Source organism: Anser brachyrhynchus, assembly GCF_964034855.1.
Source record: "Anser brachyrhynchus genome assembly, chromosome: 2".
NCBI lineage: Eukaryota > Metazoa > Chordata > Aves > Anseriformes > Anatidae > Anser > Anser brachyrhynchus.
This window is the reverse complement of record NC_137695.1, coordinates 115,373,334-115,401,199: the sequence shown is the minus strand read 5'-3', so window position 1 is coordinate 115,401,199 and position 27,866 is coordinate 115,373,334. Positions and strand designations below refer to the sequence as shown.

Genomic DNA, 27,866 nt, shown 5'->3' with positions numbered 1-27,866 from the left:
TCTCTCGAACTAAGAAACCCAGAACTGGATGCAGCACTCCAGGTACAGCCTCACCAGTGCCGAGCAGAAGGGAAGAATCACCTCCTTCAACCCGCTGCCAATGCTTTGCCTGCTGCAGCCAAGAGTACTGCTAGCCTTGTTAGCAGCAAGGGCACACTGCTGGCTCACCTTCAACTTGGTGTCCACCAGGACTCCCAGGTCCTTCTCTGCAGAGCTGCTTTCCAGCTGGGTGCCCTCAGCATGTCCTGGTGCCTGGGGCTGTTCCTCCCCAGCTGCAGGACTCTGCACTTCTCCTTGCTGAACTGCAGGAGGTTCCTGTCAGCCCACTGCTCCAGCCTGCTGAGGTCCCCCCTGGACAGCAGCATGGCTCTCTGCTGAGTCAGCTGCTCCCCCCAGATTTGTGCCCTCTGCAAATTTACTGAGGGTGCGCTCTACCCCATCATCCAGACTATTACTGAAGATGTTGAACACGACTGGACCCAGTACTGACCCCTGGGGTACTCTGCTCAGTACAGGCCTCCAACTAGACAAGCGACTACTTTTATTGTCCTCAGTACTATTGTATCTACCTACTTTTTGCAATTTCTTCAATTGATTTTTATTGATCTTAAGGCCTAAGGAAAAGCAGGCTCATAAAAGGTGACTTTCTACTGAAGTAAGTCAGTGAATATTTCTTTTTCTCTTTGACTGGTTTCCAGACTGCTGACTGTTCATCCCTTCTGACTCACCCTGATTGCTACCTTGATGATAGCCTTGATGTTATCCCGTTCCCACACCATGCAGCACAGCAGTCGACAAAGTGGGAAAAGCAGCAGACTGCTGTTTCAACTTGCACAATAAATCTATTTTTAAAATGGCAATTTTCCCAATGTATATTCCCATATATCCTGAAGACAAAAATCAGCAAGTAGTAAACTCCATAACGAATTGTAAGGATCTCACACCTTCAATCACATTGTTTCCATGAATACTCTTAATCTTGTTTATTAGTCATACGAGTTTTTAAAATTTATGATTAATGAGAGTATTACCAGCAAGACAATGGGTGACAAGAGAACTTTGTTTTCTAGTCAAGGTTTTCCAACAGGAGCTATAACTCTTTTGGAAGGTTGTCAAGATGTCAACTTGAACATCCTTGTTTGCTCTTACAGATAAATTGCAAGAGAGAGGCTGAACAGAGACAAGAGGCACCAGGCAAGAAGTTTCGTTGTACCAGAAGCTTGAGAATCACTGTGTAAAATGAAGTGTCTGAAGTTTACAAATAAGCAGGTCTTCCACTGAGATAACTTTAAAGCATAGCATACCAAGAAAGCGGAGAAAATCACATTAGTCATTAGAAACAGAAAGCCTTTCATTAAGATAACTCAAGGTAAAAATCAATATGCTTGCTTAGGAATAAAACAGTCTCAAAGTATTCTGCTTTATTGTTAAGGGACTAAAAGATACTTTTGCTTTTGTGATTTTCAATCTATGGTCCACAGTCCATGGAGAATCTCCTCAGGAACTTCAAAGAGAGCTACAAAAAGCATTTATTGAAAATTTCTAAAAGATCCATGAATTTTAAAACGTGGAAAAGCATTTTAAAATGATTTTCTTTTCAAGAAAAATTGAAAAGTCACATAACCAACAGGTGCTGAATTTTGAATTTCCCGTTTTTAATATCCTAGAGCTGCCTTCTATTAAATGGCTTATTAGGAAAACCCTGTCTGTCACTTGGTGTCAATCATAGCCTCAGCACATAAAAAGCAGACATCTACTGATGAAATCTGTTGATGACACAGACCTGAGAAGGTATTGGCAAAAGACAACTGGATTATTAAAAAAAAAAATGAGTCAGAAAACCCGAGGCCTGAAGTAATAAAAATGGAATGAAACACAACAGGAAAGCAGCTGGAATGGGAGAGGGGATAGGGGAAAAAAAGGGAGTGACGGACATGTATAGGGAGCGAAAGGCTGCTCTTGCACAAACGTATGTTCGTGTATAGTCAAGGAAGTGACTAACGGGACAGATTTTGAACATGCAGCTTCATTTATAGAGTAAAGGTGCAGACTGAGTAAGCAAGAAGGTATGTGCCTGTATTTGCTTTGCTGTGAAGCATGGAGTCCTATAAATGTGGTCCTGTCGTGTATGTTGGGTGTTACGAGATTTGGATCTTGCACATTCTGTCAGTCAGTTTGGTGCTGAAGACCACGGGCAAGCGGAGATCATGAATACTTACCGAAGCAGGAGGTTATCTCCTGATCCATCTCCCTGCTCTGGGGCAGAATGAGCTACACCCACCTGCTTCCTGACAACTGTTTAACCTATTCCTAAGAACTAGTGATGGAAAGAACTTAACAGTATATAACAGACACTTGGCGGGTTTTACTTCAGACTAGAATTAGCCTGACACCACAGAACAAACACTGATAGAGTACATGGAGGCATCTCCCAGCACAATTTCAACCCAAACGAATCAGATTGACACACTCTGGAGACTTGCTTCAAAAACACAATTTGATCCAACCAAGTAGGTGCACTCTGCATCCACTGCGTGTCCATTTACTCTAACAGAAACTCAAACATCTATACTGAGATTTTGTAACCTAAAACTGAATCTCCCTCTTTGCTGTGTTCTCCCCACTCTGGGAACAATGCAATTCCCCTTTCATCACAATTATCTTTCATATATCGGAAAACTTAACATGCATCTTACTTTCTTTTCGTTAGACTAAAGAATCCCAGTTCTTTGGTCTCACTTCAAGAATCATAAAGCAGGATTTCTTGAATTTAGATTACATTTGTTTTGTTTTCCTTCAGTCTCTCTTGGATCATTCATTTTCTGCTGATGGATGGACTCCAAAACAATACACCTCTTTAGCTGAACAGGATGGGTAAAATATCAGATCTTTTATATTTCACACCTTCTGTCATAATTCACCATAGCGCCTTTTTTTTTTTGAACAATGTTATGCTGTTTAATCAGTGCACAGATGCTTGCAAATATTTTTGCAATGTTTTAGCATGTTTTTGGGAATAGAAACTATGCCGCTTGAAATTACCACACCTTTGCTCTTTCTAAAACGAAGAATCTCGTGTTTGTTTTTTTCTTTATTTAACTTGACTTTTGAAAAGTAATTGCAACTGGCAGTGATATTACAACAGCAATTGCACGTATTCTGGACTGAACTTCATCATATACAGCGTAACGTGAAACATCCCAAATATCATGAGGTACAATCTGAGAAGACATTCAAAGGAAAAAAACACTTGCCCAATTAAACTCGCACATCTCTCTCAACTTCTCTCAAATACAGAAAGCTTTCTAAGACGTCCTCTCTTGAAGACATGATGGTCACCCGCCACCTACCAATCTAATGACCCTTGATAGCTGTGTCTACACAGCAGGGCCACAGCTCTGGGCGTGTGCCCTGGACATGATCCAAGTTAGTCCCAACCCTATGGGACATCGCCCGGCACACCTGGACTTTCCTGGTAAAGGGTTGGAAGCAAGGACAGGGGGAAAGCTGCTGGGACCTCTGCAAGGCCCCTGGGACCAGCGCTGTGGGGACGTAGCCCGCAGGCAGGGAGGAAGTATGGCCAACCAACAGATGCTTCTAGGAAAAGCAGGGAGAGAAAGAACTTGCAGTTCTCAACACTTCTGATGTGGAAGATGCAATCAGATGACATCGTCTTTCGAATGGTTTTGCTTTTCAATGATTTCTTAAGGTTTTGAAATTATCGGTGCCTTCTTGGCATGCTTTATGACAAAAGTGACGCTCACACAAGCAGCTACTTTCACCCACATTAATGGCTTTGTCCAGATCAAGGAAAAAAATAAAAAACCAACACACACACGGAAAGGCAAAACCCAACAGTGCCCCCTTCTCCTGACACCAACCAAGCAAGGCAGCTTTATTTGCTGGGATATTCCATCCCGCATTGAGGCACCAAGCAGGACTTTTAGTACACCGCACCTTGCCTCGGCTTTAGCTGCAATTGAGGATAATGTGGATTAAGAAAAACCTTATGAAAAACCTTCTTGAAGAAAAACCTTTTCTTCAGGCAAAGCCAACAGGGTCCTGCTGGCTCACCTGCAGCCAACGCTAAGTCTGCATCAAGGTTAGTGGACAACAGGTCTCCCGCCTAGTTTGATTTTGTAGGATCTCGAGCTCAGGGAGCAAGGTCCCGATACACAGCTCTGGCCAGCCTGACCATGCAGCCAGCCTTCCTTGATCCCTGATCCTTGATCCCCATCCCCAGCTCCCAGCTTGGCCCATGGCTTGCTCTCCAGCCTCGCCTTCGCCTGGGCAGTGGCTGCCCGACTTCCGCAGGCATTTTGCCAGGCTGGGCAGGCGACTGGCTGAGCAGCAGTACATCGCATGTCAAGGAAGGGAAACAGTTAGAAGCCATCATTCCAAATTAAAATAATCAAGGTTTTTTTGGGCTCAGTTCATTATGAAATGCTCCTTGATTTTAGCCCGCAATGAATGGCAGGTCTACAGGCTGATAGCCAACAAGGAATGAGGGCAGGGGAAAACCTACGTGTCCCGGACTTTTAAGAATTTGCTGTCTTTTCCTCTAAGGAAGTGAAGATTTCCAGTAAGTGATACTTATGATTCCCTCTGGGCACGATCCCTTCAAACAAGTAACGCAACTTACAAACGCAGACAGCACGATGAACGAGAAGACGACAGCAACACGAACTCCTCGCTGCCCTCCCGGAGCCCCGACAAAACCCACCCGCTTCGTTTCCACGGGGTTTCTCTACTTTTCCCTCCTCCGGGGGATCGCCCTCACCCAACAGCACAAGCCGGGGAAGGGAACCCGCGACAGACGGCGGGAGGGCTGCCAAGCCCCGACGGGGAGGGGGGGAACTCGCCCCAAGCCCGCACCCGAGCCCCCGTGGCACCGCGGTCGATCTTCGTCCCTCCTTCTTCCCTCCCTTGGTCCCTCCGAGCACCGCGCAGCCCCCGGCCCTGCCCCGGTCGGCAGGGAGGGGACCCGCCGTCGCGGCCCGCACTCACCAGCAGCGCCATCAGCCGCGCCACCGCGCCGCTGCCCCGCGACATGGCCGCCACCTCCACCACCGCCCTCCGCCGCGGGGTCACCTCCTCCGGCCGCCCGGCGGGGTAAAATGGAGGCGGCCCGCCGAGGGGCGCCCGAAGTAGCCGCGGGTGGGTGGAGAGAGGCGGCGGGGAGGGGGCAGGTGGCGCCCGGGCCGCCCCGCCCCGGCACCTCCCGGCCCGGCTTGGCTCGGCCCGGCCCGGCCCGGCGTCGGGTGGCCCGGGGGGGGCGGTCGGGAGGTGGCCCCCGGGGGCTGTGTGGGCCTCGGCCGGCCGGGGGGTGCCGGCTGCCCCCTGCGGCCCTCCAAGTCGGGGCTTTGTCCCCCCACCCGGCGAGAGGAGCGAGTCGGGGCGTGTAGAAGGCGTGCAAAGTACCTGTGGCAACAAAACGGTAAATTAATGAGTAATTGGTGGGGGGGGGAAAGAGACTCGTGGGAAAATAGAGTCAGGAGTTGTTTTAGCATAGCCTTCCAACCTTTTCCTGTAATCGTCTTTTTTTAATTTGCTTCCAGCCACGTCCTTCCTGCTGCTATCTGGCGGAGATCTTTCCTGGAGACACCTGATTAACTGACGCTGACAAAGGCATAACTGATTCTTCACGATGGCGAAACAATTAAATACACTTTCCATACATCCTGTTATATGTGCTACTTACCTAATTAATCTAAAATTGCACTCAATTGTTGTAAAATAATTTCTGAAGAGGCTGGTTGTGATACCAGGAGTATCACAAGGATACCAGGATGCTCACTGAGGGAACATGCCTTGTTGGAGCCTTCCCAGTTATACAGCGTTCCCCAGTTACATGCTGTAACAATGTGTGATAAATAATTGCATGTTATCCTCGATGTCAGTTGCAACAATTACAGTATACGTGGGGACCACTATATGGAAAACAGCATTACCTCACAATTCATTCTGAAGTTGTGTATATCTATTTGTAATTATTTAAAAAAATTGCTATCAATGCAGTTTGCTGATATAGTTACATCAAAATCATTTTCTTTTTTAACAAAAACAAAAGGCAGAAACAAAGCAGTCAATAAGCTCAAAATACATAATATCAAGGATTTCTTTATTCTTTGTTGTTTCTGTCACTGAGCTAGATGGGTTGCTTTGTAACAGCACAGAAATGTGTACGTTTGCACAAGAATGCACCCTGAGGTTCTCTGAGGATCTTCTTCAGGGTGTTGGGGGCAACCGTGTAGTTTGGTGCAGATTTGACAGCAATAGGTGCAGCTAATGTTGCTCAAAACACTGAAATTCTCTTTTGGGAATTCTTGTTTAACATAAATAAGGTAGAACATGACTTGGAGAGCCTTCATATTATGGTACTTTTAATTTGGTGATTTAGAAGTAAATTCTGATTCTAGCTATACATTACATTTCCTAGCCTGATGATGAAGCATAACTGGAAAGCGTTTCTTTACATCAAATGGGTGTAAGAGAACCTTGATTTGCAACATTTGTCTTAAGCTGGAAATCAGTTCCATGGTATTCTGAAACAGCTTTTACTTGCCTATCCAATGCACTGCCAGTAAGGTGTTAGCAAATACGCATGTTTACAATAATTTTCCCTTTCTTATGCTGGTATGACGGAGTAAAAAACTTATTTTATTTCCTTTGAAAAATTCTTAGCACTGTTTTAATTTTCAAGAAGCTTATGCTTTCATAGGAAGAAGGAGTAGAATCATCTCTATTTCAAGGAGCTCAATAACCACAGCAAAACCAGAAGCTTTTCTACAGGCTATTTTGCTGAAACTTAGGCATCTGTTCTTGTGTTGCTTATAACAGTCATATGGGTGAGCTACATGTCCTGCACATTCTCAGGGCTCTCAGTCATCAAAAAAATGTTTGGGGCTTTTTTTTTCTTTTTTTTTCTTTTTTTTTGACTTGTTTAACAAGTCAAAGCAGGAATAATTATTGTGGAAGTTCCTCAGTTCCCTTGCATGGGAAACTACTATTATTCATATTTTACAAAAATAGTTTGCCTGATGTTATGAAATAAGTATCAAACTATCAATTTGTTTCTAACACAGCTCCTAGCTATGTCACCATCCCCTGAAGTTGAATTTCTTTCTGCCTTTTCTCTGTTTTAAACTGGCGGCTACAAAACCCCCCTCCTCCCACAACTGTTCTGACCCTAAAACCAGCTTGCATGGGAGGATCCGTGGAGCGTTAGATCTTTATTTTCCCTCTGGAGATAGCAGCAGTTCAAAGTTCACAGGCTCCAGAGAACAAAGAGAAAATTCTTCTTCGCTTTTAAAACCTTAAAAGCAGTCCTGCCCTTCTTCAGCTCAGGAAAGGGGCTCTCCACGGTGTGCAGCATGCACCAGGTTGCTGTTTTCTCAAAGTACAAACATCTGTCTACATTCTCTTGATAAGCTTTGAACAGCAAATAAATTATCTTCTAAAACAACATAACTTTCCTGGGGAGGGAGGGTGTTTGGGGAGGGAAGGTGTTTGCTTTCAGCGATGATAATTGTCAGCACAAGTATTCTAGGGAGTTATGGTCTCACCTGGTGGCCTCTGTGAAAGGGGCTTGGTGACTCACGGGAACCCTGCCTTGTCCCCAGCTCTGTTGCCACTCCCTCTTCGAGCTGAGTAATGCTGTACAGCCGTGCAAGGCAGCCCCTGGGTTTGCTGGGGTGGAGGACAAGGGCATTTCTTACAAAAGCTAAGGTAACCTTACTGTTGCAGTTGAAATGTAGGCTTTTTTTTTTTTTTTTCCTTTTCCTAGGAAAGTAGTGTTTTTTCTTTTAGTCATGCAATTCAATCAAATGAGTGCTGTGCTTAGCAAGTGGGATTAAGATGGAAATACAGTATATATCCTCAGGAAAGAAATGCTGGAATCTCATCATGGTTCATATTTAGCTATTATACAAATATTTCTTATTGCTTGAAATTATTTCTTTAGAATTTTCTTCATTGTTTAAAGATGACCCCAGCTACCACTCTGCTTTTGGAAAAGAGATACCAGTAGAAAGCAGTGCATCAAGGCTGTGCATAAATATATCACAATTACGTTTAGTTACTCAGATTTTGTAATGGATATTGTAGATTCTGTGAAGAAATGTACATATTGCAGAGAAGGGTCCTAAAACCCTGGCTGACTCATGGCATCAGAGTAGTTCCATCTGCTACTGCTACCATCTCCTATATGCTTGCAGCCCAGGGCCCTTGGATGAAGGAAAAAATAAAAAAAGGGACAGAAATATACCAGCGCCAGGGTTTGGTGCTTTAAGTAAACATTCACACTCTCAGAATGGAGCCATTGTTTTCTCTGTGTGCATTAACCCTGTTTCTGATTCCCCATGCATGCTCTTCAAACACATTTATGCTGTTTATTCCCCGGTAGCCACCAGAAGTAATCTTTCCCTTTCTCTGGTTTTACCTTTCCTCTCTCCCTCGGCAGCTTTCTCTTTATCTATTCTCTCTTCAGCCCTTTCCCCTGTACTCCCTCTCCTATTTTCTGCCTCCTCTTTTCCATGCAGCCAGGCTGGCCAACCTTTCAGGTGCAGCTGCAGCCGTGGCAATGAGTAAACCCGTTGAGCTGTGGGATTGGTGGAGCTGTAAAAGCTCGGACCAGACTCTTGCCTTTATCGCGGGCGTTTTGTTACTGTCTGACAGCAATGAAATACAAGGTCTTTTATGTGTGTGAAACAAGGAGTGGCAGAACAACTCTCGTGTTGTTTCTTGCTGCGTAGCAACCCAAGCTGCTCTGAAGCTGCCTGTAGACCTTGCTTTCAGGGCAGCGTGACTTACCTTTCTGAGGAAACTTGCGTAACAGAAAGCATTTAGGTAAGTACAAGCTAGCTCACGATCCTCCCATATAGCTTGGAGAAATAATAGCTTTTTTTTTTTTTTTTGACAAGGAAGACTCTTTTGGAAAGTTTCGCTTGAATTGTGGAAGTAATCCCTACCGGTCTTACTGCAATTTGTTAAGTTCAGTATCAGCTGCTGTAGTGCAATAGGACGTAAGATTTCAGGGACTGTAGATATAGGGATGTGGCATTCCCTGATCAGGAAAAAAGAGTATTAGTCCCTTATTTTTTTTCCTCATGTCACAATTCAGGTACATGAGCTAATACACTTAAAATTATTGTGTATGCCATTACACTAAATCAACGGGTAACCTTAGAAGGGGCTGGCTTAGCAAAAAAAAAAAAAAAAAGTCAATTTTAAAAGAGAAGAACAATACAGGCACAAAACCAAGTATCAACTGATCTGAAGTTTAGTCTGGAAATCAGAAGAAAAGCAAGCCCTCAAATCGACAGGGTGACTCTCAGTTGGAGGTGTAAGGAAAAGAACTCAACTGCTTTTTTTTGTGCAGATTACGGTCAGCTAACAGAAGAGATTCTGTAACGTGGGTGCTGGTTGTCAGTAGACTGGATGTAGTAATAGAGAAGGTTCCTTTAAATCTTATTTTTTAAAGACTATTTGAAAGTGATGTTGGTGTGCAATAGATCCGTCTGAATGCTAACTAGAACTTCACCCTCAGTTGTTTCCCCAGAGTACCTTGTTGGAAAATACACTCTTTGCAAGCACTGTCTAGCTTGTTGGAGCGTGCAAGTCTGTCAAATCGATAAGCATAGGAGCTGGCTGATGTGTTAGGATATGTTTTCACTACATTTAACAGTTTCTTAGTTTACAGCCACCACAACATCCATCCATGTGTGAAGACCTCTCATTAAGTTATGGTAGTGGTGCTATAGTGGAGAGGATAGCTCTGACCTCTGGCTCTACTTTTATTTGTGCTGGTAATTTTTCTGCACTGCAGACTGACCTGTTCAGTGCTGATGCTTTTCTAGTGCCTGCCCTGAATTAGTGACCTGAGTCCACGAGTCACCTCACAACTCTCCAGGAAAAAAGAGCCCTACAGCAACTCAGCTCATGCCAGTTCCGAAGAGCTATGACCACCTGAAAAGCCTTGGAGCAAAAGTAACTGCCCTCTCCTTTCACGTGGACTTTACCTCGCACATACCCATGACGGTGATCATCACGGTTAATTTGGTGATGTGTTCATTGAAGTGTTTTCCATCTAAGAGGGGGAAATACTAGAGCCTATGCAAGTGGACTGTCTGTACTTCATGGTAAGACAGAACTGGCCTTTCATTTTTATGTTCCTATTTTAAGACACTCCTTAAACAACACAATCCTCTACAGTTTGGATAAATATTATTCAAAGAGATGAAAGGAGAATGGGCTTGGCCTTTTTATTTCTTTTTGTTCCCTTGGCAGTACAGAAATAGCTGATAATTCTTTGGTGAGAAATAAATTACAAAACTGGTTGATGCCAATATACTGGCATAAGTATTTACATTCAAGACCTAAAAACTGCCTGAGCATTTCCTACTATTTCTACATCAGGAGAAAAACAAGAAAGTGAGGATAACATTACTTAAGTGCAGTTGAACACAAGGAAAAGAGTAATAATGTTCAGCATTGTGCACTAAATTAAAAAACTCCTCCTTCCTCCTCTTTGTACATTCCTTTGGAGGGTCAGAAAGTGCAGATATGCAAAAGAGTCATTAGGCAGGAGAAATTCAGCCAGGGAAAATGTACCCATAATTAGAATTTTGCCACAGAAAACTATGAGTTAAAAAATCACCCCAAATAACTCATTGTCCAGATTCTGTACTGCAGGTTGTATCTGGTCTTCATTTGGAACTCAGAGCTAGAGTAGATAAACTCTTTTCAGTAGTCTCCACTTGCTTTTTCAGTTGGGCTAATGTCCACATTGGCTTGAATTAAGTCTCCCTACCTCTTCCCAGCCAGAGCATATTAATTTGCTGTCAGGGCATTTTTTTTTAATCCATCTTCTGAATTACTGGAAAATACAAGTTTTCCAGTGGAGAATGTGTAGGCTGGAGGAGCACACACATCTCTCCTTCAGCCATATATATACTTCCTGAGAAAGCCCATCTTCCATTTATTTATTTATTTATTTTCAGTTGATGGGCCTTGGGGAACAATCTTTGGTTTCACAGATTGTTTTCTGAAAAAATCTGGTGGCATTATGTGACATCACTGGGAGCCACAGTGACAGCATGGAGGAATTGGGTCTGCTTGGTTGTGTTTAGTCCTCCCACAGGTCCTCAAGGGTGCATGCAGCTCCTTGGAAACAGCTTTCTCAGGAAAGCAGGAGGAACACCTTTCCCTGCCAGGAAGGTGTGGGATCTTCGTAGTTTCTTTTAGGAAGGGGAGAATGAGAGGATTCAGCCCTTTGCCTTTCTAAGATAACTAAATTACATTGAAACACGGATAACAAAACCAGCTTGACCAGTAATTTTGCTTACTGTCCTGCTAAAAGCTAGGTGCAACAAATTGCTTATCTCTCTAATGGCATGGACACAGTTTTAGCTTTTTTTTTTTTTTTTAATTTGTGTCTCTTAGAGAGTGAAAATAACAATAATGCCACGATCTAGAGTAGGCATAGATAGAATATGTTAAATGGGATGTCCATTATCTTTCTACAAATGATTTTCTATCACACAGACTTAAGGGAGAATTTAAGCATTGTCTGTCCTTAACTAGCTGTTAAGTTTCATCATTGTTTTCACATTTTATATTGGTACAGATTTTGAAAAAATTAACTTACATTGTCTTTCAGCTCTGTGCATAGTCATGAAGTCCAGATCACTCTGCAACACTGCCCTTTCAAAGTCATCTGCCCAACTTGTTTTTTCCTCTGTCATCATAGCTCTGTTAGAATATTTGGACAAATAGTATAACCAATCTAGAAAGATATAGTATATAAAAAAGTAAAATATTTATGAGAGAGAAATCAATTAATATAAAATTAAACCTGAAAATATATGTATGGGATAGAAATAAATTCCATCATTAGTTGTAAGATTTCCTAAAGGATTGTTGTTGTAGGACTTTATGCATTGGGTTTTATATTAACCACTCTTATGGAGTTAGCTGTGTGGTTCTTTTCACGGAGGCACTTTGCATAGCTAAATATTCAAAAGAAATGCTTTGGAATACAATGTCTTTAGTGGTGTTTACAGTAAAAAAAAACTATAGTTCCCTAATAATTTAATGCAGCATAAATGAGAATGTGTATTGGGTGAAACAAATTTTATCTGAGGTTCATATTAATAGTAATAACATAATAACATACTAATAAAAACAATTCCAAGTTAGCTGGAAAAGCAAAATACCTCAGAACACAGTCTCTATGCAAATTCTTAAATTTTCTAAATCCTAGATTTAAAAAATGAAAAGTGCACTCGGAGTCACATGATTGAACCTAATAAAGATAAACCTGTCAATCTGAAGATAAAGGCAAACTTGGTTTTCATATCCTCACAGAGTTGGTAATTGTCTCAGATTTTTAAAAGGTACATTAAAAAAGGCTCATGCTCTATACCTCTGCAGAGATAGGAAGACAATGATAGATTTAAATTGCAAAAAGGAAGATTTAAGTAAGCTATCAGGTAAACTTTCCAGTAGTGATTAAAGGAGTTGTATCAGCCAGGAGGCTGATAATTCTCATTAGTGGAAGATCTTAAGATCAGGATGGCCATCCATTGGGAAAGATAGCAGTACAGCTGATCCTGTGTTGAGTCCCTTCCATTCCTATTTTCATTAGCATCAGCTGGATTCTGAATAAAACACTGTGACCCCTTGACACCTCCAGGCTTTCCTATTCAGCATCTCCTGCTGATCTGATGCAGTCAGGTGCTGTCCATTCATGAACAGTGGATACAGAGACTGATCCTATAACTCTGTGTACACTCAGCATTTCTTGCAATGACTTGAATGTATCATGCTGATGGTTAAAATATTTCCCAGAATAAGTTTTCTTTTTTTTTTTTCCTCTCCCTGCCCAAACACTACCAATAAAAAAGGTCTAGATATTCTTTCACCCTCTTTTTATTCTTTTCACCTACAAATCCAAACAAGAATATATGTTGCCATGAATTTCCCATATTGCCTAGCGTTAGATGAATGTTGCACCTTAGCCCCTGTTCTCTCAAATATTGCATGTGCATTTGACTGTGAACCTAGATTCACTCTTCACTTCGTTATGTTGGTACTGTACGGATTTCAAATGGCTGACCTTCTTTAAAAGTACTCACCAATGACAAAAGAATAAAGAAGTAATACCATGAAGAAGTCTCCTGCCTGTCATTAAATATGAGTGCCAAACACGTGCCACAGTTGATAGTGGCTGTGTCAAAAGGTTTTCCTGTTTTGCATACTTTAATCTTAGCTAAATTTAATCAAAGAAATTATTTTAAGGATAAATGAGGAAGAAACCTAATCCATAGTTTCAGGAGCTTAATATCCTTATGAGGATATTAATGAATCAACCTAATGTTAAACATTCAGCCACAGTTCACTTCTGGGGAAGAAAGATCTGTTCTGTACATATTTAAAAGTTTTGTTACCTCAACATGAGGGAAATCAGGAAATATTGTACTCAGATATTCACTATATATGCTAAGTTTGTCCTGCAAGCTCTTCATTCATGGTATATGTAATGAAGGTAATGGAAGTTTTGAGATTAAACTTTTGCTTTTGTTTTTGCCTGACATTTATGGTGTGATGGCGCAGCTGGTGATATGTTACACTGAAAAGCACGCACATGAAGTACTGCAAAGTCCTGCAAGTCTGTCACACATTGGACCTGTCATTTTCATTACGCAATGGGCTCATGAAACTATTAAATTCCAGCCATACATAGAGCCATTCATTTTCTTAGAGAAGCAAAATGTTAAGGATGATGCCAAAGTAGTTATCATATACTTACCTTATTAATAAATTCATTTTTAAGTGTAACATTGTATTGTTAAAAGTGATTACAGAATTACTCCGTGAATCACAAATGGAGATAGAACAAAATAAGAGCTGTCTTCAGGGAGTTTTCTGTCTGTTGGGAAAATGGTTATTTCTGCATAGGATGGTTATAGTAAGTTCATCTCACCACCTTGAGACCACTATTACTCTGTTGAATGCAAATACATGCTGATTTTGCTGCCAAAATGCAAAGGACAAAACAAACAAAAACATCACCAAACCACAACCACAGGCATATCAAAAAAAAAAAAAGCTTAAGGGCTGAAGGGCTGTATTCATTTTTTTTTTTCTTTAATGGTTACACAGCTATGAATGTGAGAAAGTGCAAAGCTTATTGGTTAACATCCGTGCTAAGACTGACAGCTTCCCATTAATACTTGTCTATTTCAGATTCTTTGATACATCATTCCTCTACAAAAAGTGCAAATCTCAGAAAATCTCCTAGGACAGAGACTAGCCAGCATTTCAAAAGTGAAAAAGAAAAAAAAGAAAAAAAAAGAAAAAAAAAAGCTCCTGTGGAATTCTTGTATTAGACACTGAACTTGAGCATAATAAAATTGAAGACATCCCCTCCATTACTTTGAAGCGTGACTGATAAAACTTACAAGTAAAATGGATATATTTCTTTGCACTCTGTCTCTGGCAATGGCAATGGGAGATGCCATCTAGAAAGTGCACGCAAGCCTAGCCCCTGCCGGCACTCTATTCCCAGGTACTCACACAGACAAGGCTACTTAGCTTACAAAAAATAAAAGGCCCAAGCAGTTAGCTAACTAAATTTGCAGGTAGGCCCAACAGTGTGCGATGAATATCAGAGGTCAGGGTACATGATGGATGTCTGTTAAGCAGCTGTAAAAAAAATAATAAAAATCCTAAATTGGCTTTTCATAACTTCTATTTCATACCTTATTATGCTGTATCCTGAACTCCAACATGCTCCTTAGCTACCGGAGCCAACAAGAATTTAGCATTGTACAAAAGTGCATTCAAAACTATCACCAACTGTAATTTTGTCCTTGTTCTCCTTTTTGTTAAATTTTGGTGTGCTTGGAATATGAAGGAACTTTGTGTCCGATGACCCACTTGTACATGCACTCTCATAGATTTCAGTAAAAGTTGTTTGTGGATAACAAATGGTTTTCTTTCTAAATACACAGAAGATAAGTGATAATTTATCTCTATTGGAATGAGTAGTGCCATCTGTTTCAATTGATTGATTCAATTTCATTGATGTATGTTTGAAGATGGACAATGTTTTTTAACTGAGTTAACTTCCTGAAAAAAATATTTAAATCATTACCTGAGGTATGTGAGTACCAAAAGTCATGCTGTATGAAATATTGACAAAAAGTATGTTAAAATGTTAATGCAATATAAAATGATAAATTACACTTAATGGTAAATATGTTATTCTTTTTTAAAAGCAATATTTTACTGTCTTCAAATAAATCCCCCCCCCTTTTTTTTTTGGAAAAATCTCTGTATAAAATTAGTTGTTATCATGAATACTTGCCTGTGACCTTAGAAAGTTGATTCAGAAATGTTAAAATGTGCTGTTTTTACTTTTAGAATCAAATTCTTGTTGCTTGGATAGGCTCAGTTTGAACTGTGTGCAGTGAGTGTACCTGAGATGCCTGTGCTGCCCAAATATTGTAATTCAAGTGTCTTTTGTTCTTTCTTCTCTGTGGCTTGTACTCCAGCGTTAATCTACAGATCCTCTGAAGCACTGATTCAGAGCTGCAGGACAGAAGGGTATCACAGAAAAGGCCATCTAATGGGAGAGAACAACGCAGAGACTGATGACTTGAGGAAATTGTACTGTAATTCCCATGGGACCTGACAGAAAGTTCTGTTGTGCCAACCTAAAACAAAGTATCTTAGTAATTTTTAGACATGAAATAATTTCACACTGGGATGCAATGACTTAAGTCAACTTTTTTTTTTTTTTTTCTGTGATAGAAAACAAAAACTGGATTTTTCCTGTACAAACCTTCAGTTTTAAAGGAAACCACATTTTTCACTGATAGATAAAAAAAAAAAATGAATCCTGAGTCAGTCTACTTAAAACACAATGTTCCAAATGATCATTTATTGTATTTTTTTCAGAGCCATTCAGAAATTATTACAAGCAAAACCCTTAGATTTTTATTTATGAAAACATGCTAACACTATGCTATTACTTGTATTTTAAATAGAATGAAAATGCTTCATTTGGTTACTTGGTAGGAAGCCAAAGCAAAATGCTTCAATTCAGGCAAAATGCTAGGCTCTTTCGGATTTTTGCTTAAATTTAGTACTCTTTTCATATTGCAAATAGTACAATATGCTACTCACAGCAGTTTAAATGTGTTATTTATTACCACAAAATCAGGACTGAGCAAAAAGAATTGAAACCTGCAGTACAAATTCAGACAGTGTTCCCAAGACAGTAATTTAACAAGATCCCCTGCTTGTGGCTCTATTCACTTCCATATGACAGCATGGTTTTCATGCTGCCAAGAACTCAGTAAGCCTGTGGAAGACTGTAGGATCCTGCTCTCCAAAATCCAAGTAAGTAAAGAAAGTCATAGACTTGATGTTGCACACTGCTGACACTTCAGGAGCTTTTGGCTTGAATGGCATATAGCAGGATTAAGATCACTATTTAGAGTTATTTTTCTTTCTTGAAAACCATTCATGCTTCCTTACTAAACAACAGGATTAAAGTCAGGCAGCAAGTGGGTTTCTAAGATATAGCTGAAGAAAAAAAAAAAAAAAAAAGCAGAAGTAATATCTGTTAGTCAGGATTAACCTATATGCTATTTTTTAATAATAAAGCAAGGAAAAGAATTTGCACTGAATTTTAATGAACCGAGTATTTGTTCACTCACATCTTCAGATACATTTTTGTTCCACAATTTTGTAATAACCTAAAAATTTCAATATCTCACTAAGAAAGCAATTGTAAGAAAGTTTGTAAAAATCACACAGCAATAAAGATTAATAATCAGAAATGCACTGGAAGTGCGCTGAGGAATAATGCTGTGGTTGCTGTTTGATTGCTGATCATGAGAAACCAGTATTAAGAAAGTGCAGAAAGCTTTTGAGAAATGTAAAATAAAAAACTATTGCTCTTAAACTATGTTAAAAAGTTACCAAAAGACAGTGCTAGCAAAATAGAGAACCACTACATAACCTAAGGTTGTGTTTTTAAAAAGATTTTTTAAATTATTTTATTTTTTCACTATTAGTTCTTCCACTTTCTACTTCTAGACATGTGAGAGCCCAGACTCAGCTTGAGCACCCATACTTCACACAGCATTCCTGTTTGAGGGGGGGCAGAAAGGATTCAGCACATGCTCCTGCAGTCTGGTTTTATAACCTTGGAGCACAATTAGGGAAAATATTTGTGATTTGCATAAGATGATTATTTAAATATTTACAAAAAACTTTTTTTTTTTACATTAAAAATATCTCTAATGGAATTGCATACGCTCTCTAAATGCACAGAGAGCCCTACATATTGCAAATACTTGCTTTTTTTAATATATAAATAGGTGGTTAGTGAAATGAAAAGGAGCTTGTCAGGGTTTTAGTGAATTTCAGTAAGTAATATCTGGATCTAAAATCAGACATATAAAAGCATACAACTTTATATATTATATCTATTTACCTTCTTTAAAGAATGATTCTAGAAACCATACTTAAAGTAATTATCTAACATAAATAGAGAATAATTCCACTGAAGTCAACACAATTTTAGTGATACTTAAGATAATCAAGGCTACAGGATGAAGTACAAGTAGCAATAATACTTCAGATTGCTTTAGAGTGCTACCAGGGGAGTGCATCTAGCATGCTCAGTCGCTTCAGAAAAAGCTTGAAGGCATGGGAAGGACATTTTTCAAGGTAGCCTTGAATTTGTCAATTAATCCTGGGGAGAACTTAAATGAATTAATCTGGATTTGAAGGTTTCTTCTCCTTTTTACTGAGTGGGAATTTCACAGACAACTCTTAAACTTTTCACTAACCTGTCCATCAACGCTGAAGAAGCAAAATTTGAGGGAAAACTACTGATCTGGTCATCTAGCAAAACAACAGCAACAACAACAACAAACAATCCCTCCATATAACTCTATTGTATTTACATCAACGTGATGTTGTTGTATACACTATGCTTACTATACATATGATACAGAAGTAAAATGAGATAGCTACTACTTTTCAGCATTTTGCTCCTTCAGATCATAATCTAAAGCATGCTAAAGTATTATTAGAATAACAGAATCCAGTAGAGCTGTTTTTGTGGGAAAATAAAAGCCAGATTTAATTAAGATTATAGAATCATAAAGACTTTTTCAATTAACACATTCAAATAAACTTTCAAAATATCAATGCAAAATACATTGACATATGAAATAACAATTCTCCATGCTCCGTATTAGCAAATTTATATTGTTCCCAAGGGTTTTTTCTTTTCATGAAGGCCTTCAGCTACCACTGTCAGTATTATAATACTTGCTATTGCCTCCCCACATCACAAAGCTTCTAAGACTTTGTTTTCTTGGCAGTATTTGAGAAGAGAACCGGCATGTTATATTACAGTTCTCGTAAAGTAACCTGATGTTGGAGACTTAACTGGTAGGCATATTTTGGCACAAAAATCTGATTATCTGCTCCTGGTTTTCACCAACGTCCTTCTAGATTTAAGTAAAGCTGTAGTGGTATTGGAAAAAAGATGAAGCCAACAGCTTCTTGGTTTGCAGCATCAATGCTGCAGCTCCAGCTGTGGCAAATTCCTAGCCACACTCTTGGCCATGAGCATAGCAACATGGCAGGTCATGAAAGAGCACGTTTTACTAAGAACTTCAGAAAGCTATGAAAACGCATTGTGTTTATATGATTATTATTTATAACTGTTGCTGGTGATAGCAGAAATGATTCAAAGTGCTGTTTTGCAGCGCACCTGAAATTACATGCAAAGTAAAGTGATGTGTTTGAAAGTGCTTATTTAGTCTTACGTTGACTAATTGCTAATTGCATTCATTTCCTGTCTTGCCAGTGAGGGGCCATTAACCCAAATCTGCTTGTCTTGGGAGATCATTCACCAATATAGTATTTTAACACTCTTTCGTCTGACATTAATTCATGCTGATACTGTATGTGGATCCCTTCTCACTGCTCTGCTTACTAATCAGATCTCTCTAAAATCATTAGTGTCTGTTTGTACAAGTTTATTGCTCTGTGGAAAGAAAGAGAGAAATTTAGAGCTCACCTCAGCTTTCCCTTCACTGACAAAGTTTTTGACCTTGAAATGGGACACCCTTCTGAGATCCTCACTCAAGGAGGAATCCCTGAAATTTCAGTGCTGTTTGCTAGTTATAAATAATGATGATATTCTTGTTGGGTGGCAGCTAACAAATGTCGATGCAAGTGCCAATTTCAGTGGGGAGGTGCGCTGGCAGAAGCCTTACTGGCTGGAGTACTGCATGGTGCTGTACTTTGTCACTCTTCTCCGGGAGGTGCCAGGGGACGCTGTGCCCATTGCCTGGCCGAGGTGGCAGTCAGCGCTGAGCATCTGACCTGTGCTGCTCAGGCCCCCCAGGTTTGCCCCTCCCAGGCTTCCCCCCGCTAGGCCGCTCATCCCAGACCCTGACACTACCCTCTCAGTGACCACCACATTGTGGGCGTTGGATAACTCTGAGGGAATATTTATTAAGCTGCCTGGCATGCCAGAGGCAGGCCTGAACACCCTTTCTGTCACCACCACATTTGACCCATCTACCAAATCAGGAATGCTCAGAGATGTCGGAAGCCGGGAGTTAGGTGCAATGACTCTTTCCGTGACGATAACGTTGGACCCGTCTGTGAGATCGGGAATATCTAGCATGCCACGCAGATCAGAGGCAGACGCGGGACCAACAACCCTTTCTGTTACAACAACGTTGGATGCGCGCAGTGGGTCAACACAAGGAGAGCTGGAGGTGTAGGTCTCTGTCACCGTCACGTTGCCGTGGAGCAAAGGATCAGGCATGGGTCGTGGGGGCTGTATGGTAGATGCAGACGTGTAGGTGTTTTCGGTAACAACCGTGGTAGTGCCGACCGGGGGAGCCATTGGTGCAGAGCCGTTGACAAGGATGGTGGTTCCAGGCGGCGGGAGGTTCAGGTCACATTCAGGGTTGGGAAAGGTGACGTTAATGCCTGGCCAAGGTGGGTTGGCATCAGGGAAAGGTTCGATCTCCTTGCCCAGACATATCTCTGCTAGGGTCTTAAATTTTGGTCCTAATGTATCCAAATACGTTTCATCTGTATCTTCTCCAATAAAGCTGCAGCATCCAACAGAGCCGACAGGAGTACCTATTCCTTCGTGATCATATATTAATAGGCAGTCATTTGCTGGCCGACCTTCATCTTCATCTGCATACACAAATGCTTTCTGTAGGTTGCAAAAACAGAAAGGTGAACAGAGTGACTTTTTGTCAGGTTGTTAACCGTGACGACTCAAGCCATAGTAAGGTCTCCCCAACCACAGTAAGGCCCAGATGACTTGAAAAACAGAACATCTCAAGACCAAAAAAAATAATAAAAAATCAAAATTTGTGTGACCTCGACATAAGCTTTATTCAAATGTTACTAATATTTTATTATTGTTTCTGCAAACATTTAGCATCTCAGGTTTGGTTAAGACAAATACTGCAGAGACTTGAGACTTTTATAAATGTGGCATATCCTGGCAATAATTTTCCTAGGTATTTCCTGCCTTCCTGTCTTGAGAATCTCATCCAAAGTGATTTATTGTGATAAAAGAACCCTATGTTAAAATTTTGAAATTGTTAGCAAAGTGGGCAAGGGGACAGCACAAACACAGCTGGCCAAGACAGCCAAGGAATAGTGGTATCTGTCTGCCATCAGTGGGTCTGATTGTAGGGTAAACGGGAACGAACATACTCTTTGGGCAGCGGTAGTCAGACAAAGCAGTAGGAAGAAGACTGAAGCAGGATGGCAGAGGAACCAGGACAGAAGGAAAGGGACTATGGGTTGGCCACAGCAGGGAAGGCTTGGTATGTCCAGAGGAGAATCCATTTTGAGTAGGATAGGGATCAATGATTTGGGATGGAGTTGGGGATGGAGTGGTCAATGAGGAGGAACAAGGCAAGAAAGAGAAATTTAAGGAGGGATGAGGTTGGAGGATGCAGGAAAGGACAGAAGAGGAGGCCCAGGAGGGAGAGGCAGAGGGTTTGGAGACTGAGATAGTCAATAGAAGGGGTAATCTGGGTGGTGGTATGGCAGGCAGACAATTAATACATAGTGCTCGTGGACCAGGCAGGGAGATCACAATCTGGGAGAAAACCATGTTCAGGTCTTCAGGACTGCTCTGTGCTCTTCCTCACTGAATCTTGAGTAGATTTTGAAATATAGCAATCCTCACAAATTAATTGATTTTGTTTTTGAAGACATATGCAATTGTAGTATTATGCATCACAGTTCATGATACTTATAAAAATATATCCATTAAATCCAATTTATATCCAATAAATCCATTAATCATGTAAACTCCATAGGATTTTATCCCATATGTAAAGTCTACTTAATATTTTCCCAGTTCAAAACTGTGTGTTTATGTCATTTGCATCTCACAAGTCTTTTACAGAACAAAAAAGGCAATAAAAATATGGAAGAAAGTGAACTGGTATTCAGAGTTCCTTAAGACTTAAAATTACTACATTTAACAATCTCTAAAAAAGTATTTGTGAACAACTTCACGATGTTATTATATATCTATACACTGAAAACAGTGGAAAATGGATACATGTGATGGTCACTTATTAATCTGAAATAATTTAATTACTGCCCATACCTACAGTGTGTCCATCAGTTTTACAGAAATGAACAGAATTACAGAATTGAACTATCAAAACTTCTATGCCAACAGCTCAAAAGCAGTATTATCAATGTCCTGCTTTTTCCAACTAGTACAGTGAGCTTTGCTCTTACACTAGTCTTGTATCATGGGAGTTTCAGTTGAGCGGAGTTATTTGTATTTAGACATTGGAACAGGCTGCCCAGAAAAGTGGGGAGTCACCATCCCTAGACGTATTTAAAAGGTGGTGCTTAGGATGTGGTGCTTAGGAACATTGTGGACATTGTTTCATGGTGGACTTGGTACTGTTAGGTGATGGCTGGACTTGATGATCTTAAGGCTCTTTTCCAAACTATAGATCCTAAGATTCCATGACTCTGTGATTTTGTATTCTCACAGTGTCACTTGGGGAGGATAGTTTAACATCAGACTCATAGATACAACACAAAGAAGACCACATAATTACCTCAGAGAAGTAGTTGTCTAGGAAGGCCATGTTCACCCCTCCTTCTCGATACTCTTTTATCGTTCCTCCCGTTGACCCTTTTACTTCCCCTGTTCCAGAAACTCCTCCAGCTGTTCCATAACCAGTACCAGTGGCATAGCCAACCCCTGTAGTTTCTTCAACACCATGACATACTCCTCCTCCTCCTCCATATGTGTTTGTATATATATCTGAGAACAAGAAAAGAAAAATTCTCTCTCCTGTGTTCTCTGAAAATTTTCACAGAATTTGCCAGTTGTTTTTGCAAATAGTATAATGAAACTGCTGAAATTCTGAAGATATTTTAGATTAGTTGCAGGCACAGATCCACACACATACCAAACACTAAAACTGCAATAAAAATTAAGTGCATACTAGCAGACATCTAAAACTTTGATTTTATTTGTGATGATAAAGCTAGACATACATGCTTTAAAATATCAGTGTTTGGCTTGTTTAATTGGAGAGATTTCTGTCTGGTGCATGCATATGCTCCCATGGGATTTGCATTGGCAAATAAGGTAATGCTTATGGATATTTACGCAAATGCATGGATGCATATTTATAACCCCACTGCGATTATATTGTTTTGTCTGAAACTGTTAACTAAAAGAAATAGCTTTTTAACTCCTTTCAAATTTTCTAGTTCTTAGATTGTTAAGGGGGATTCAGGAGAACAATAGCTGATCATAATAACTGCTGGTGTTAATAATACAGAATGAAAATAAACTTTATATTAAATTATAAAATTATACACAGAGTTTTATCTTCTCCACATTTTTTCATATATTATAGCAATGAATGTGTGGTCTTAAATATTAGCATGTAATATAATAAAACAATTACATGTAGTAGTCTTTTTGACAACCTATGATTACATTAAGAAATATAGGCCAAATTCCGTTGTTTTTCTATTTAATCTTGTTGGTCTCAGGTGATAGAATTTGAACCTTGGGCTCTCACTGTAGCACTACTGAACAGTGGAAATAACTAAATCACAGGTGAAAGTCTTAAACATTTCTATTGCCATGGCATCAGAACTTCCCTGAGAACAAAGACACATTCATATTTATGACCCAAAATGTTCTCTTATCTTTTTGTCTAAGGATAAGAACATTTTTGGCTAATCAGTGCTCATCTGAGAAGTTGTTGCTTGCACAGTGACATTTCTTCCTGTCAGAAGCTAGAGCAAATGGATCTGTGCCAGCATCCTTACTTCCTGTTGTGGAGTGAGGAATGGGGAAAAAGAGAAAGCGGAACTGCAGAGCTAGACTTGCACTCTATGGCCATCTAATTCTTGGGGGAACCTTATCACAGAAACATATATTTTTTATATTGTGTGCCAGCTTTCTATCTAGGTTGGTGCACAAATGGGCAGTAATTAACTAGCTACTTGGTAAGTCCTATTCTCCCTCGTGCTAAGGAAAGCCTTGAAATTGGGAAGGGACAAACCTTCCACCACCAAGTTATGAAAGAAAATTTCCTTATTTTGGTCTTCAGATTCATTTCTGCTAAAACTGGTATCTTGAAAAAAGCCTCCATCCACTACCTGGAATGATTAAGAAAAAATGCCTGAGATTTGAAAGTCTCAGCAAATATTTCAAAAGAAATGTATCTGCCCATTTTCAAGGCTCAAGCCTCAGACCCTTCACTCATGCTGGAAGTCCTACTGGCATCAGTTTGACTATCTGCAGAGGTACAGTTGGAAGGGTTGTGCTGTAGCTGAGAAACCAATGTGCTCCCTGAACCAGAAGATATGAAGTGCTGAAAGACAGCTTTATGATAGCATGCATAGAAAATCTTTGGATATTCTTACCAGAAGGTTCACCAAAATCACCTCCAGCAGCTGTTGTTGGGGCAAGAATGTGTGAGACATCCTGGAAAACAACATTTTGATTCCTTGAATGATAACTTTGAAATTCCTTTATGAAGGTCAAGACTTTGTGAATCATGCTAAGGAATTACCACTTTAAAGTGTTAATGACAGCTAAGAGTTACCACTCCCACAAAAAAAAAAAAAAGAAAAAAAAAAAGATTTTTCATTTTCAAGGTAAAAGGTGATCAGTGAAGATGGTTTGTATTATCTTGCCCTAGCTTGCACTGGAAAAGCTTGCAAATTACGCTTCAGCTGAGGGAATAGTAAAATCAGACTGTTGGGCCAAGATAACCGAAAACAACTTAAGGCACACAAGCTCCATCTGCAAATCTTAAATAAGAATCACCTTTCATACCAGCCTGGCAATGGCTGACAACGCCAGGCTTCTTTTACAGGATGACATAGTAATATGATCACTTTCTGGCTTCTAGACAAATGAAGTCTTTTCTGTAAACAGAAATTACTGCAGGGTTTTGAAATATGGGATGTACTGACCCTATCTTCAGGCTGTGCACCTTCTATTCCCCATGGATGAATCGCCCCTTCTGTGCATTCAGGTACAGGTTCAAATCCAGTTCCAACTCCAGCTGCAGCTCCAGGTCCACAGCCACAACAGTCACTCATTGACATCAGAATTGGAATCACTTAACAGGGAAGAAACAAGAAATAGGGATTTAGGACATCCTTTCTTCATACCAATAGCTGTTTTACCCAGAGGGCAGGTGCTCAAGAACTTTAGAAAAAAGGTCTTTTGAAATGTTTCAAACCAATCAGCCTGCAAGTCTGCCTTTCAGAATCATCTGCTTTTGAAAATATATGCATTTGGATATTCGGAATAATTTGTACCTTCAGTTATAGCAGAGTAAAGTTGGGGTGGAGTAGGGCTGCTGTTACTCTAAATTTATGACTATACATCCAGGAACAGACTTTGATCTACCTCAACTGAATGAATATAAGATGTTGATTTAAGAAAATTAAACAAACAGAACCAGTCTTGCTATATATAGCATTCAGTGATATTCATTCTTGACACATAAGCATATATTTTTCTCTTCAGACATTGTAATTTATTTTCAGAAATACACATTAGTAACAATAAACTTATAAGAATCAATAGGGTACTATTCATGTGGCTACAGTGATCTTTAGCTAACACTCCACTTGCAATATTCCCATCACCTATATATGATGCTTATTGGAAAAGCAAGAGTCAAACCCTCAACACCTGGCTTTAAAAAATGATTAGATAGTGAGTCAGGTTTTGCAGTGTGGTGCATTATGCTTATTTCTTTCAAGAATTCAGTGTTGGAAATTACTGGAAAAAAAAAAGCATTGCTCATTTTAGGAAGGGGCTGCAATATTCATTCTGGCTGTATTTAGGCTATTAACCTAGATAATTAAGTTAAAAACCTAATATTGCTGCAGAGTTACTGGGGAGACACACTTGCTTACAGCAGACTAGCCAAAGTATCTAAAACTCCCAATTTAACATCAAAGTGAAACAAAGAGAAAAAGAGAAAGGGCAATTAAGTGTATACAGTGCTACCTCACATTACATGAGTAAGGACATATCGAATCCAGACCACCAACTAGGAAAGGAGATTTCTGAAGGCAGAAAGATGGCCTTTCCTGGAGAATTAACCAAATGGGAACTAGAAACAAAACAGTCTTCTTTGCAGCTTCAAAATTTTGTCTTTGTTGATTCCCAGTTAATCAGAGACCAAAAACCAATACGATCACCCTCCTCAAGAGTCAGGTTCTCATAGTTATTGTAGTCAGTACTTCTGCACTGGACGGTTTCAGATGTTGACTGCTTGATGCCAATGCCACGAAAGAAGAGCAATCACATCTGACTGCAGCAGTCAGAGAAGTAATTGCTGAAGCTCATATATTGAAAATCACATATTGATCCTTTATTGTATACAGTATTGTTTTTTAACAGATGTCATATTTAGCAGCAATGGCCAAAAGTTAAGATGATGGTCTTCTTCATCCCACCACTGAAATCTGTCTTACAGTTCAAAGGAAACTCGTTCTTTCCTTACATCTTTTCATATCCAATTTGATAGTTGCCCATTTGTTTTAGTAATTTAACTGAAGTTCAAATTGCAAAGTGTAAATTGTAAACTAATAGAGGCAGCTTTTGCCAGAATCTTCTGAATCTTCTACTAAACATTTCAACTCTTCATGGTAGTCTGAGAACTGAATACCTAAGGAAGAATATCCTAGCTCTTAGGATGGAGAGAGTTATTTCTGAATGAAACATGGATATATATGTAGAATATAGGATACATACATATGTTTACATACATGTACATATATCCTATATGTATCCATACAATTCCTATAGTTTTTGGTTTTGTTTGTGTTTTTGTTTTGCCAAGTTGCACATGGGAGCCCATGGGTTAACAACTGACCAAAAAGCCACCTTACTTAGAAGAATAAAAAATACACTTTGTAAAGGTTAAAATATATATATATATATTATAAATTTAATACTTACGAACAAATATTAAGCCACCGAGAAACATCAGGCCAATGGCAGCACCGCTAAGTGTAGTAGGAGATTGGCCATATGTGATAGGATAACCATTTTCCTCACCAACAGATGTATATGTTTCATGAGTTTCAACGTTAGTGTACCACTCTGTCACGTCTGTGTAGTCATATCTGTCAGTAACAGGCCTATCAGTCCAACTAATTCTGTCACCATCAGGACTACCGCCACCACCGCCACCACCGATGATGATTATTTTTGTGGCCCCACTGCTGCAATAATTGCGACTGTCACAGCGACAAGCTTGTAGAGGAATTATGTATGGTTGTAGGCAGCTTCGGCCTTGGCTATCTCTTACTCTAATATAGATCTTATAAAGGTAGAAGTCCATGTTTTGACTCACTAATTCTGCAGAGGTAGCTTTAGGGGAAAAAAAAAAAGAGAAAAATATTTAGGTTAAGGTGTTGACTTTAAAAACTGCTCAAATCTATAATTTTGGTGAATAATGTTAATAGTACAGACTAAGTGTTTGGATTAGATCTTCAGTTACTTATGCAACTACAGTACTTATTCAAAGCTGAAGCATGATCTATACTGGTGGTTTTTATTTGTTTGTTCGATTTTTATTTTTATTTATTTATTTATTTATTTTGTATTTGGAGAACCTGAGCCAGATCAATCTAGTTATCACTTTTTAACTTGAGAAATATAAAAGGGGCAAATGCAGTTTTTTATATCTACTGCTGGTTTTCCTCATTTTTATTCCCAAAATTGTTAACACATAATTTGCAAGCTTTACACATTTTCTTTTCTCTCACTAGAAATTTACATGCTAGTTATGCTTTCTGTTTCTTATTTTTTTTATTTTTTATTTTTTTCAAAAGGTATTTCAATTCTTTCAAAATATTTAAAATTATGAATTTATGTCTGTTTAGGACAAATGGGAGTTACAAAGGTACTTGCAAATCTGATATTTACTGTTTAATAAAGCCTTCTATACTTACAGTAAATTATGCAAATTCCATCATTTAGAAATGTATGAGATTTGATTAATCAAAAAGCAAGCAGAATTTGTACCATACATTGCAAAAGATGTAATCTTTATTTACCATTTTCATAAGGCTCTCATAAAAATAAAATTTACAAAGAACTTTTGCTCTCGTATAAATATAAAAGCTTTGTCATATACTTAGAATAAAAATAATTAATAGAATTAAATAATATAGAAATAAAAAAATATCAACTTGCTTTTGAATTACCTCATTAGGTTTAGACCAATAAAGCTGCTTATCGTAGTTATCACGCTCACATA

General features: G+C 39.6%; 1 protein-coding gene and 1 long non-coding RNA gene across 12 annotated transcripts in view; one reads left to right on the top strand and one right to left on the bottom strand.

The window, feature by feature from the left end:
• LOC308190715 (uncharacterized protein) overlaps positions 1–27,866 on the bottom strand; it is a 63,020-nt gene that overhangs the window by 21,827 nt on the left and 13,327 nt on the right. Inside the window, exons 12-18 of the mRNA XM_080582371.1 lie at positions 26,561–26,974; positions 24,553–24,701; positions 23,998–24,058; positions 22,164–22,372; positions 19,309–20,272; positions 11,648–11,785; positions 5,008–5,192 (exon numbers count right to left, since the gene is read on the bottom strand). Coding sequence (XP_080438497.1) covers positions 5,008–5,192; positions 11,648–11,785; positions 19,309–20,272; positions 22,164–22,372; positions 23,998–24,058; positions 24,553–24,701; positions 26,561–26,974 — 2,120 coding nt within the window. The remainder of the gene's footprint in view (positions 1–5,007; positions 5,193–11,647; positions 11,786–19,308; positions 20,273–22,163; positions 22,373–23,997; positions 24,059–24,552; positions 24,702–26,560; positions 26,975–27,866) is intronic.
• On the top strand, positions 5,164–16,720 carry LOC308188906. 11 transcript variants are annotated; one of them, XR_013945857.1, is made up of 3 exons: positions 5,164–5,437; positions 5,559–7,728; positions 15,558–16,720. It is a non-coding gene; the product is annotated as an uncharacterized lncRNA (long non-coding RNA). The 11 variants fall into 11 exon arrangements; XR_013945858.1 differs by having other exon boundaries at positions 14,248–16,720; XR_013945859.1 differs by having other exon boundaries at positions 9,858–16,720.